We start from the raw sequence: 12635 nt of genomic DNA, 5'->3' as shown, positions 1-12635 counted from the left end.
CCTAAGAAAATATCTTACTCTATTAAGGTTAGGTATAGGATATTCTCAACCTCGGAGAAGGCTACCACAAATTCCATCTAGCTTTTTCATTTCCATTTTTTTTTAAGCATCGACGACCATGAATTTCGTTTACCAATTATAAACTCGTATTTCACGTTTATTGTTAATTAAAACCCCAAACATTCCGGCAACAAAAAGAATATAATAAAATTGGTACATAAGTTTATGCAAACCCTTATAAGGCAGGGGCAGTGAAAGCTTAAAAATCATATGAAAATGACCACTAACCTCTTAAGACAAGGCAAACCATGGATGGTTTCCCTCGTCTTTTTCCTTCTTTTTTCCACTCATCAGACACCAACAGAGGCAACTTCCCAAAGACTCAGAGGCTGATTATAACAGCAATACCAATGATTACTATTCAGACCTAATCCTTGTACTTCATTTCGGACATCTTGAAGCCAGGCATGTCAAAGGAGGATGCAAACTTCTCAACATCAGCCTTGAGCTCTTCAATCTCCTTGTTGTTCACCAAACCTTTGTTGAAGTCCTTCAAGAGCTTTCCATACTGCTTTTGGATGTTCAAGGTGATGGTCACAGCTCGGTGGAGGAACTCTCCTATTTGTTCAAAGTCCTTCTCAAGCAAACCTCTTGAAGTCATGGCAGGGGCACCTGTCAAACACCAACTTGCATCAACTGTTGGCACCAAAAAAAACTAGAGCCATTTCTAATAAAAGTTTGACCAAACTTGAGTTAGGTCATCTCTCACTACCAATGGATTACAGCGCAGATATCCCCTACACAAAAACCAATAGAGAAATACAAGAGAAAATCCAAAGAAAACAACTTCTAATATAATCTGTTTCTAAATAATACTGACGGACAAGATAAATTAGATGTCTGTAATTCCAAGCCATTTTTCTGGTAAAAGTCATTTTAACAAACAAATATTGTGGCAGCCTTGATTTCACTTAAATAAACCTCTAGAAGATATGATCCAGAGTTATGCAGCAGCTCTTACCAATTCGCACTCCTCCAGGGGCCAAGGCACTGCTGTCACCAAATACAGCATTCTTGTTGACAGTGATGTTGCATAGGTCACAAAGCTTCTCAACCTTGTTGCCTGCAAGAAGAATGACAAAAAGATCAGAATTAAATCAAAGACATATCAATCCATAACTTCAGTCCAAGTAATTCCACTGACTTACCAGTCAATCCGAGAGGTCGGAGATCCCAAAGAACAAGGTGGTTCTCCGTTCCCCCAGTTACAAGCTGGTATCCCTTGCTCATCAGGTAGTTTCCAAGGGCAACTGCATTGGCCTTAACTTGTTTAGCATAAACCTTAAACCCAGGTGCCATGGCTTGTTTTAGGGCAACAGCAAGAGCACCAATTTGGTGATTGTGGGGACCACCCTGAAGGGATGGGAAAACTGCGAAGTTGACCTTGTCTTCAAAGTCATACACGGCATCTTCTGGCTGGCCCTTCTTTGGTGGTTTTGGTCCCTTGCGGTAGAAGATCATACCAGCCCTGGGACCCCTCAAGCTCTTGTGGGTGGTGGTTGTGACTATGTCACAGAACTCAAAGGGGTTTGCTGCCTCCTACAACAATAAAACCAGTAAAAATTAAGATTTGAAATTTTAATTCAATAATCCTTGAGAAGAAAAAAAAAGAAAAACGACAGTCCTACATTCCGGAACTACTACATCAAGGAATCTAATAATAATGAAATATATGATCGGACAAACTTTAGATATGAAATTTTGTAATTCTGCATATCTAACCAACTTCATATTGAAACAAAGATTGAGAGACATATTTTACATTTTAAAAGAAAACTTTGGAAAAGTACCTAATAAAATAAACAATTGGGAAGTCATCTTTAGATCCACTCACATTTTCCCTCCACATCCCCATTATTTTAGCCAAAAGATTCATTCGAGACCTAACTACACTTAGACTCCTCAAATCTGATTCATATTTAATGAAAACACGTTTCATTCATAAAATCCATTCCAACATTTGATCTCCAAGACAACACAAAAGTGTCGGCCGAATACAAGAGAAGAGTATTAAGTTGAACTCATTTTCTCCATTTCAGACCTAAAAACGTACTGTATATGCATTAAAATACAGAAAATGAATGCATATTTTGCACCTAGAAATCATTTTACAAACTATCACTATAATGCAAATGACCCACAAAAAATTGAAACAAAGCTAGCAACAATACAATGTCACATCAAAATGATCTAATAAGAAAAAACTTTAAAACCCAAATCAAGAATAGGAAAAAGTCATGCTAAATCCCACAAACCCCGGATCCAATCCACAAAATTTATAATATCATACAAACAATTGAAATCCCAAGTAAAACTCAGATCTAACACCACCAATCAATAACATGCAAGACCAAGGAAGAACAAACTAAGATCTTGTTAAGACAATACCTGAGCGGCAACGAGTCCACTAATGTGAGCCATATCACACAACAACAGAGCACCACACTTGTCTGCGACAGCCCTGAACCTGGCGTAATCCCAGTCCCTAGGATACGCACTCCCACCGCAAATAATAAGCTTGGGCCTGAAATCCAGGGCCTTCTCTTCCAACTTATCGTAGTCAATGTATCCAGTACTCGAGTTCACCTTGTAAGGCAAACTCTCAAAGTAAATGGAGGTTGCAGAAATCTTCTTTCCTCCGGAGGTATAATACCCGTGAGTCAAGTGGCCACCGGAGGGTAAATCCAGTCCCATGATCCTATCATGGGGCTGGAGAATAGCCGTGTAAGCAGCAAAGTTTGCCGGTGAACCCGAGTAAGGCTGAACATTGACACCCCACTTTGTGGGGTCGAGATGAAAAGCCTGCAGAGCGCGAGCTCTGCAGAGGTTCTCGATCTCGTCGATGAATTCATTGCCTCCGTAGTATCGGTTCCCTGGCATGCCCTCGGAGTACTTGTTGGTAAGGGCACTGCCGAGAGCTTCAATAACAGCGAAGGAAGTGAAGTTCTCGGAAGCGATGAGCTCGATGCCGCGGCATTGACGACGCTTCTCTTTCTCGATGAGGTCGTGGATCTCAGGGTCGACGGATTCCAGGGAGGAGTTGCCCCAAGCGTTTACTGGATCCATGTTTAGCGAGAGAGGGAGAGAGGAGACAGCAGGAGAAGGTTGGAAATGGGGGAAACGGTGAGCACGGGTGGGGAGAGGAGGAAGTTTTTGGGGATTTATAGAAGGCTTTGGTGAGGTTGGTGAAAGTACTTTTATGGCCCCCTTTTTTGGCCTTTTTATTTTTTTTATTTACTAATTTACCTTAATTCAATGGATGCGTTTTAGCTGGTTGTAGGTGGCCTTTGCTTGCTTACAAGAACCAAGCATTTTTCCTCTTTTCATATTTGCCTTTTTATTCAATTAAATTTTGATCAAACTTGAGTTTAAACCCTAAATTAATTTTTTCAAATATTTAAATGAATGTTACATGATCTTATCATGTAATATTAAAGGAAAATGAAAATTTATAACTAAAACTTCTTAATATGCTTATTGACAAATTTTGTTGATTTTTTTAAATATGAATGAAACATATGCATTGAGATGTACAAATTGATATTATTAGCATATTACATTTGTCCAAATTAAATTCTACTAAGTGTCATAGTAGATTTAGTAATAAATATTAGTAATATAAAACGATGTAGCTTATTTAGGCGCTTTACTCGAACAACAGTACAATAAACCGTAGGTTGTGTGCAAAAGAATCCACCTCGTACGGTGTACTTTGCAGCATACCTACTGATGACTGTGAAAGATGAACAAGCATAACAAGCTGCAACTACAACTCTTTTCCCGTCAAAGCAAAGGGCTATTGAATTGGGTTCCCACGTCATTTTCCTAACCATAATTAGATAAAATATATTGGTTGAAAACTGTTTGGTTATAAAGTAATTGCAACTTATGAATGTGACTCTATAAAAACTATTATTTAATGCACATCTTGATTTCACCGTATTATTGATCAATTTTGTGAATTAAAAGATAGGCTTAAGAAGAGCTATCAATACCATATGTACTTTGTTAGGCTTTGATTTTAACTGCTTGCTCCCAGAATGAAGCTAAAAAACTGCCCTAAAAAAGGGGGTTGAAAACGCTTAATCAGGCTTCTAATCAAGCAAGGTCAAAAAACTTGATTCGATATAACAGGATCAAATCAATCAAGCAACACTTAGTTAAGTGACCATAATCATACACCTAACATGGCATGCAAGTCATGGACTTAATCGCTCGACCATTTTGCTGACCAGGGTGAGGAGGGGATGATGTACGTTCGATGTCGCCATCCAGGGGTTGGTAAAATGTTAGGAACAAGTGCAATCCCACGTAGACAAGTTTCACTCAAATTACTCCCCAGTCTCAAGTTCGGTTGGTAGCTAATGGGGTTGTTGAGTGGCAACTCTGTCATTTCAACGCCACCAACCCCAACCTGAAAATCGACACTTTTCCTTTCCTCCACTTCGTCCCTTTTCCCCGCCGTAGCAGTCAGCAGACCTCTTGGGGTTGGTGACCATGCTGGACCTTTCTGGCTAATTTCAACCATTTTTGTGGCCTGGTTTCCAAACCCCCCACAAGTTCTCCGGTTCCCAATGGATTAATTAGTAATCCGATTAATAATGACAAAAATAATCAAAGATAACAGCCAGATTTTAAATGTGCCCAGAATAATAATGGGTTTTATTTATTATTATTTATGTTAAGCAAGATGGCAAGCAAACCCTTACCAACCCTTACCAACCCAACTAGAGTTCGAGTCGTGTCAACTCTGATTTGTTTTACTTAAATTCTAATGTATAAATTGCTGATATCAATTTTACATGGAAGTGATGGGAAGAAGTAGAAAATTGTCCATTTTCTTTGGAGAATTCAGCCGGGTGCTGCCAATTAGACTTCAAACATACATTAGTTTGTCGATGTTGTTGTCAAAGTAGCAATAAAAATTAATTAAATTCATATATTCTGCTAATTACAACAGATAAAAAGATGACAGTCCCTTTTACGTGCGCATTTAACTTGAGAATTTTTTGTCATCAAGGCTCATTATTTAATCCATGTGTTGTTGTACCTTTAGTTTTTTTTTTTTTTTAATTCCTTGGAGAGAGATAGAACATTGCAGTCTGGACTAGTATGCCTCCTTTTGAAGCTTGATTGTCGCTGTATTGATAATTAAACTAAGATATCATGCAAGAATTTACTAATTTTATTTTCAGGAATTAGGAGTTGCCAAAGCTTGTCAATTTGCCTTGACAAGTGTCGGTTATCCATTTTCAAAATTAAAGCTTCCTTCTTCTTTTTTTCTGTTAATGATTGTCTTAATGCACAGTGAAAAGTCGTATTCATAATCTTTATTTCTTCTATTTTAAGATTTGAAATCAAAATTCTTAAAATTATTATAATCTAAGTTTAATCATTGAAATAGTTTAAGCTTGTAAAAATGTTTAGAACTCAAAAATTAAGATGATTGCTTTATTGTAAGAATATTTTATTTAAAAAAATTACGAGAATTTGAAACCAATAATAATTTGAAAGATTAAAGGTCATGAATAAATATGTGCTCTTAAATAAAAAGAAAAAAAAGAAATTTACATCTATAGAGGTTTTTTTTTTTAATTTGAGAGAAACAAGATTCAAATCTTATTTTTTAAGTAAAAAATTATACATAATTAATAAATTAAATACTTAAATGTACATTTATGAGATTTTATATTCTTATTTTCCTTGGTTCTAATTCGCCCATATACTAAACTACTAATGGTTCAACATATGTTGACTTCAAGAAAATGTCGACACTTAAACAAGCAAATGTCGTCATCCATACTCCACATACTACAAAGATATGGAAATAGAATCTATGTTTCGTCCAGTTTCAGCTGCTCCGGGCTCAAACTTCGATCTAGATCTGCGGCCAACCCTCACTCTAGATTTCTTAAACACAAAATTAAATTATACGTATATGCCACGTTTTGTTGGGAACTTTGGGTTAACTTTTAATAATATATAGGTAGAAGAAAGATTAAGAAAAGAAAGGACAAGCCATTTATGTACACCTTCTTTGATTAATTATAAAAAAATTATGTGGCTCCACCAAATATTCGGATCTACAAAGAAAATTAGATGTTATATATGAAATTAATCAAATAATTTAATCTTTGATTTTTTTTAATTGAAGTCACAGAATATGTTGGTATGCGATGCAGACAGTGAGAAGTTAGCTCAATTATTAAAATAATTCATTTCAATGTAAGTTTTATAAATTTCTTATTTTGATGTATTATCATTTAATAAAGAAGATAATTTTTAATATATTTATTTTGATTTAAAAGTCAGAAGAAATTTACATGTCTCTCAATTTTCTTAAAAGTAAAAATAAAAAAAAAATCAAGAAGTTATCTCATCGATTAAGTTTTATTCATTTTTTAAAATAAGTGACCCTAAAATTGTGAACGTAAATGTACTGCCGTGAAAATGAGGACAGGCTTTGAACTACAGAACTGGCCTCATAGTAAGAAGTCCCGTCTTTACAGCAAACGTGATATCCACAACGGTATGACCCCACAAGCACATGGCAATATTCCCCTGCTTCTGCGGTCTTTGGTGGGACCACTCCTGATCATGCTCACGTTTCCCCCATCCCCACCGTCTGCCCCCCACAACACTAAATTTTGTCCACTGCTTTTAAAATTATTATTTAATCTTTATCAACGGCCACCGACGCAAGCGTTGCCTTTTCCCCTTTCATACTACAGTTGGATCTAAGATTTTTTATTTAAAAGAGTCCCACGAAATCATCCTGTTCTCAAAGATCTTAGCTTGATTCAATGGTATTTGCTGTAAGAGTAGTACCTCACAGTACTCTAATTAGATCCAATATTCTACCATTTTTAAAAAAAAAATTCCCGAAATAGAAAATTAAAATTAAAAATAATTTAGAATTTTTAAGAATTAGATTTTTTTTTTAATTCTTTGATGTTTGAAAATAGAAGTAGTAACATGAACACTCATAAAATGTTGGCGGTCTTTTCTTTAGAAACATGAGACATCATGTTGTCTTATCTAAGATTTTTAGAGACATTGATTTTGTATAAACAAATAATAATCTATCAAAGTTATTGTTTAATATTAAAAGTTCAAACCCTGATTGTGAGAAAAAATTTTCTTTGTACATGCGAAAAAGTTCGAAAGAAATGGAAGATTCCAATTTGAACTTTTGATTTATTTAAAGAAATATAAATACTTAATTACAAGTTTGAGTTGTGTTAATGGACAGTTTTTGGGTAAACTAAATTAAGATATTTAATTTTTTATCATAATTATACAAGTATATATTAGTTTTTAAAATGTATCATCTTTTTTAAAAAGAATATCTTGACTAAATACATAAGTCATACTTATGATGTTTCTCTTAATTTGTTGATATGTTAATTTTTTAGTACAATTTTACTTTTTTTTAGTTTTAAAAATTATTATATAAATTATATTTTTAATTTTTTTTCTCTTTTCACAAAAAAAAAAAAAAACTCTCTAAGTCTCAATTTGGTCACTTCGTCATCGGCCACCCCATGCCTCCGTCCTCCTTTCCCCTTAGGAGCACCAAGGGAGCGTGATATGGTGGATTTTGGTGCTCCCCGACCAAATCCGACCATTGGGTTGCTGTTCACTCCAATTAAAGTAAAGAAATTTTAAAAAAAAGTAGAAAAAAATAAAAAAAATTTAAATATTTTATAATTGTTTATTGATGTCATTTATACATTTGGGGTCAGAATATTCATTTTAAAATTAATAAATTTATATGAAATTATAATTAAAATTTAAAAGTGCTGGTATATTTTACTTATAGTTTTTTATATATATATTTTAAACATCTTGAAGTGAGTTTTGTTTTTAATAACTAATAAGAATAAAATTTTGGTAAAGATAATGGGGTGGTGGGATAAAGATGAAAATATAAATAGTTATATATAAAAAAGGAGGAGATTATCTAACTTAACCACAAAATAAAAAATATATATTAATTCCATCAAAAAATTATTATGATTTCCTGTTCCCATTTTTCATGTGAGAGGAGGTGGGAGACACTTGAGACTTTGACATTTGATAATAGAGTTACGATTTCATGGGTTTGATTCTAAAGAGTTATCTTGAAATTTTGATAAAAAATATATATTAATTCCATAAAAAATATATTTATCTGTTAACGATAATTACAATATAACTTTCTCAAAAAAAGAAATACTTTTTTACGATAATTTTAATCAAAATTATAACTTATAAAAAAATTTATCGAATAATTTCAACTTAATTTTATAAATTATTATTTTTCATAAGAATTTTATAATAGTTTTTAAATTAAAAAAAGTTAAGCCAGACAGGCTTTAAATGAATTTTGGATTCATGATATAAAAATTTGAATATATATGCCTTTCAAAAAGAAAAAAACCTCAAATGTAAAGTAATATCATTTTTGTACCACAACAGAAAATGGAGCATTCTTGCTATCCCTTCATTAGGAATTTACTACCACAATTATACATGGCAAGATCGTAATCCTTTATGGTAATCAATATTATTAAGATTACAAATAATCATTCATTTTTCTTCTTCTTTTTCCATAATTAATCATTTCATTTCATCTAACTTGCAGCCGATGTTTTATTAGAATGGGTTCAATAATTAACTTATTTTTATTACAAAAATAAAAATAAAAATAAAAAAGCAAGTGAAGGACCTAATAGAAAAAATCAGAGATAATTCTCTCTCTCTTTCTTTTTTTTTTTCTTTTTATATATATCTATATATTCCTGCTGGAGTTGAGATTAGAATTAGAGCCCTATAGGAGTGCCCACCCTTAAGAGGTGGATGAACCAACAAAGTTAAGACCTAAGTATAAAAAACATAGCACATATTTATAGTTATACGAGTATTATTTTGAGTCTCTTACTACATACTTTTGCATTATATTTTAGTATCACCACAAACATGCCCAGGTGGAAACTAGCATTAACTTTGTAAAGTTATCGAATTTTAGAGACAAATGAAAAAAAAAAGGTAAATCTTTTAACTCTTTGAAATTGCAATCAACTCTTGGGGACCTTTCAATTAAAGTTGCAAAATTCAGAACATACAGAATGTTGTAATTGTTAAATCAGGATACAAATGGTAAAAATTACTTGTTTCACTCAAATCTTTTTACTTGGAGATAGGTATACTTTAATAGTTTCACTAATTGTGCAAAAAATGAAAACAAAAGCAAATCAATTTTGCTTGAGAGTTGTAGGTTAGAAAGGGGAAGAAGTGAGCAGAGTTTCACTAGGCAATGCTGCAAGTAGTGGATGAAGGAAAAGTAGGAAGAGATAAGGACTAGATGAAGTGATAAAACGGATCAAGCAACTCAGTTAGTACAAATGCAAGAGGACTCCGTAAAGCAAGACATCCAAAGGGCCCCGCTTCGTGCTGCGTTCCCTACGCCTGACCAATATACACCCAACTCATTTAGGTTTTTACCAGATCCACCAACCGCGCCCTAACCAATCTTGGCCGTTCATTTAACCTCTCTAACCTATTTATAACATCCTTACTCCCCCGAACATCCCTCGTCACTTCCCACACTCTCCATTTTATCATCACTTCCTCTTCCAAGGGAGAGTGCCTTCTTCCTCTTACTCTTTACCCTTTCTCTTGTAGCCATGTCTCTTTTGGTCGAGAAAACCTCAAGCGGCCGTGAGTACAAGGTCAAGGACATGTCTCAGGCCGACTTCGGTCGTCTCGAGATTGAGTTGGCCGAGGTCGAAATGCCCGGTCTCATGGCTTGCAGAACCGAATTCGGCCCTTCCCAACCTTTCAAAGGAGCCAAAATCACCGGTTCCCTCCACATGACCATCCAAACCGCTGTTCTCATCGAAACGCTCACCGCCCTCGGAGCCGAAGTCCGTTGGTGCTCATGCAACATTTTCTCAACCCAAGACCACGCCGCCGCCGCCATCGCACGTGACTCCGCTGCCGTATTCGCCTGGAAAGGTGAGACCCTCCAGGAGTACTGGTGGTGTACCGAGAGAGCCCTTGACTGGGGTCCCACTGGTGGACCCGATCTGATCGTCGATGATGGTGGGGATGCTACTTTGTTGATCCACGAAGGAGTTAAAGCCGAGGAGGTTTATGAGAAAACTGGGCAGGTCCCGGATCCGGCTTCGACAGATAACGCTGAGTTCCAAATTGTTTTGACGATAATCAGAGATGGGTTGAAGACAGATCCCAAGAAGTATACCAGGATGAAGGATAGATTGGTTGGTGTTTCTGAGGAAACTACAACTGGAGTTAAGAGGCTTTATCAGATGCAGGCCAATGGATCCTTGTTGTTCCCTGCTATTAATGTCAATGACTCTGTCACCAAGAGCAAGGTATATATATGTTTTCATTTATTATTGCTGTTTTAGTTTCCAGCATTTTACATAATGGATCTGATTTTTTTGATGTAGATCTGATGAAAATGATTTCGAAATTACATTCATTTTTCTTAAACTGCTTCAGATCTGTTGTTTGCTGGCCCTGTTTTTACTGTCAGTTGTGTTCTGTTCTGATTTGCAACTTGGGTTTCTGTAAACATGTTCTTAGATCTTGATTTTAATCATTGATACAAAAATTTATTTTGTTTATCGGGAAAAGCGAAGTAGTCAGTTCAAGTGAGTTTATATTTGATGCGTACTCATTTAAATTATAAGTCGTTTTTTCAAAATTAACTTTCATTAGTATTCACTTAGGCAAATGTAAATAAGGGATATTTTTACGTTACTTCAGTTTCGTGATCTTTGTTTTTTTTTTCTATGATTTCTCAGGTAGTTGTTAAATAGATTTCAGTTGCAAAATGCTAAGAGCCTCTTGTTCATTAATTGAATTTGTGGTTTTAATTATCATTTCTGTATTCAATTTAATTGTTGCTATGATTTGATATTTTGGAACAGTTTGATAACTTGTATGGGTGCCGTCACTCTCTTCCTGATGGTTTGATGAGAGCAACTGATGTCATGATTGCTGGGAAGGTTGCTGTTGTCTGTGGTTATGGTGATGTTGGCAAGGGCTGCGCTGCTGCCTTGAAACAAGCTGGTGCTCGCGTCATTGTCACTGAGATTGATCCCATTTGTGCACTTCAGGCTCTTATGGAAGGACTTCAGGTTCTGACTCTTGAGGATGTTGTCTCCGATGCTGATATCTTTGTCACCACCACTGGTAACAAAGACATCATCATGGTTGATCACATGAGGAAGATGAAGAACAATGCCATTGTTTGCAACATTGGTCACTTTGACAATGAAATCGATATGTGTGGTCTGGAGAACTATCCTGGTGTCAAGCGCATCACCATCAAGCCTCAAACTGATAGGTGGGTCTTCCCTGATACCAACTCAGGCATCATTGTATTGGCTGAGGGGCGTCTCATGAACTTGGGCTGTGCCACTGGCCATCCCAGTTTTGTTATGTCCTGCTCATTCACAAACCAGGTGATTGCCCAGCTTGAGCTGTGGAATGAGAAGGCAACTGGCAAGTATGAGAAAAAGGTGTATGTTTTGCCCAAGCACCTTGATGAGAAGGTTGCTGCTCTTCACCTTCCCAAGCTTGGAGCTAGGCTCACCAAGCTCAGCAAGGAACAAGCTGATTACATTAGCGTGCCCGTTGAGGGTCCTTACAAGCCTGCTCACTACAGGTACTGAGGAGAGAGTTTGACGAGAAAAAAAATACATCCGGATGGTTTGAAATTGTTTCTTTTACTACAATTTTATCGATGATTTGTGGTTAGATTGTTAGGTTTTGATTTTGGTAGGAGTTTTGTGTGGGTGGTTGGAAAGTTTTTGGGGGAAAAGAAATGGATTGGTCTCTCGATGAAGAAGACTAGACGGGTTTGAATAAGGTGTTGGGGCTGTGTGGGAGATAATATTGCCGCTGATGCAGTCCAGTTTTGCTGCATCTGGTTATCAAATTAATTATCAAAAAGAGAAAAGGAGATGCAATTTGCTTTCACTTTCACTTTCTAATTCTTTTCATTGACAATCAACATTGCCGTCACATGCATCAAATAATGCAATTATACACTATATCCAAACCAAAAAAACCAATTAATCTTTTTCACACTGACTGGAAATTATAAATGATTTCACTTTCCTGGAAACTATCATAAGATTTTACTTGTCGATCAATGCTGTTGGTTTGTTTCAGAACGGATTAATGTGCTTATTACAACTGGTAGTAATTGGTTGTTATAGTTTACACTTTCCTGGTTATATTCTTCTATAGTTTTTTGGAATTTTATGCAGATGGATATTTTAGTAAATTATAATTCTGTAAAACAAAAGAGAATGTGTCCTATTGTATCTCAATGTATCATAATTTAATATTGAATGTATGCGTAGTTATATGTTTTAAATAACATAACTTAAAATAATGTGTTATTATATATGAAATAATTTTTTAAAGATGTATTTTTTGTGCTTTATGTTTTCTTAATACCAAATTGCATTCTGCCTGTTTACCAACCAACTTTGCACTAACAACATCTATATAAAGTATGTTATGGTATTGGAAATTTCTTAGTGGAAAGATAA

At 35.3% G+C, this 12635-nt stretch overlaps 2 protein-coding genes across 2 annotated transcripts; one reads left to right on the top strand and one right to left on the bottom strand.

Moving 5' to 3' along the window:
• Positions 1-182: 182 nt before the first annotated feature.
• On the bottom strand, positions 183-3212 carry SHM4 (serine hydroxymethyltransferase 4). The gene is made up of 4 exons (XM_021435923.2): positions 2449-3212; positions 1209-1599; positions 1022-1123; positions 183-672 (listed from the first exon to the last, which is right to left on the bottom strand). The coding sequence occupies exons 1-4, from the start codon at positions 3124-3126 to the stop codon at positions 428-430; spliced, it is 1416 nt and encodes a 471-aa protein (XP_021291598.1). The 5' UTR covers positions 3127-3212; the 3' UTR covers positions 183-427.
• A 6420-nt stretch (positions 3213-9632) lies between these two features.
• On the top strand, positions 9633-12054 carry LOC110421795 (adenosylhomocysteinase). The gene is made up of 2 exons (XM_021435469.2): positions 9633-10439; positions 11001-12054. The coding sequence occupies exons 1-2, from the start codon at positions 9729-9731 to the stop codon at positions 11745-11747; spliced, it is 1458 nt and encodes a 485-aa protein (XP_021291144.1). The 5' UTR covers positions 9633-9728; the 3' UTR covers positions 11748-12054.
• Positions 12055-12635: the final 581 nt, after the last annotated feature.

The sequence above is a fragment of the Theobroma umbraticum genome, unplaced genomic scaffold, assembly GCF_002168275.2.
Source record: "Theobroma umbraticum cultivar Fairchild unplaced genomic scaffold, ASM216827v3 scaffold_130.0, whole genome shotgun sequence".
Lineage (NCBI taxonomy): Eukaryota > Viridiplantae > Streptophyta > Magnoliopsida > Malvales > Malvaceae > Theobroma > Theobroma umbraticum.
Note: the sequence above shows the minus strand (reverse complement) of the source record. Positions and strands in the feature narration are given on the sequence as shown.

Coding starts and splice junctions, on each gene's coding strand:
- SHM4 (XM_021435923.2), bottom strand. CDS start 3,126: ATGGATCCAGTAAACGCTTGGGGCAACTCCTCCCTGGAATCCGTCGAC. Junction 1,124..1,208: donor CCGACCTCTCGGATTGACTG/GTAAGTCAGTGG, acceptor TTCTTCTTGCAG/GCAACAAGGTTGAGAAGCTT. Junction 673..1,021: donor CCCTGGAGGAGTGCGAATTG/GTAAGAGCTGCT, acceptor GGTGTTTGACAG/GTGCCCCTGCCATGACTTCA.
- LOC110421795 (XM_021435469.2), top strand. CDS start 9,729: ATGTCTCTTTTGGTCGAGAAAACCTCAAGCGGCCGTGAGTACAAGGTC. Junction 10,440..11,000: donor ACTCTGTCACCAAGAGCAAG/GTATATATATGT, acceptor ATTTTGGAACAG/TTTGATAACTTGTATGGGTG.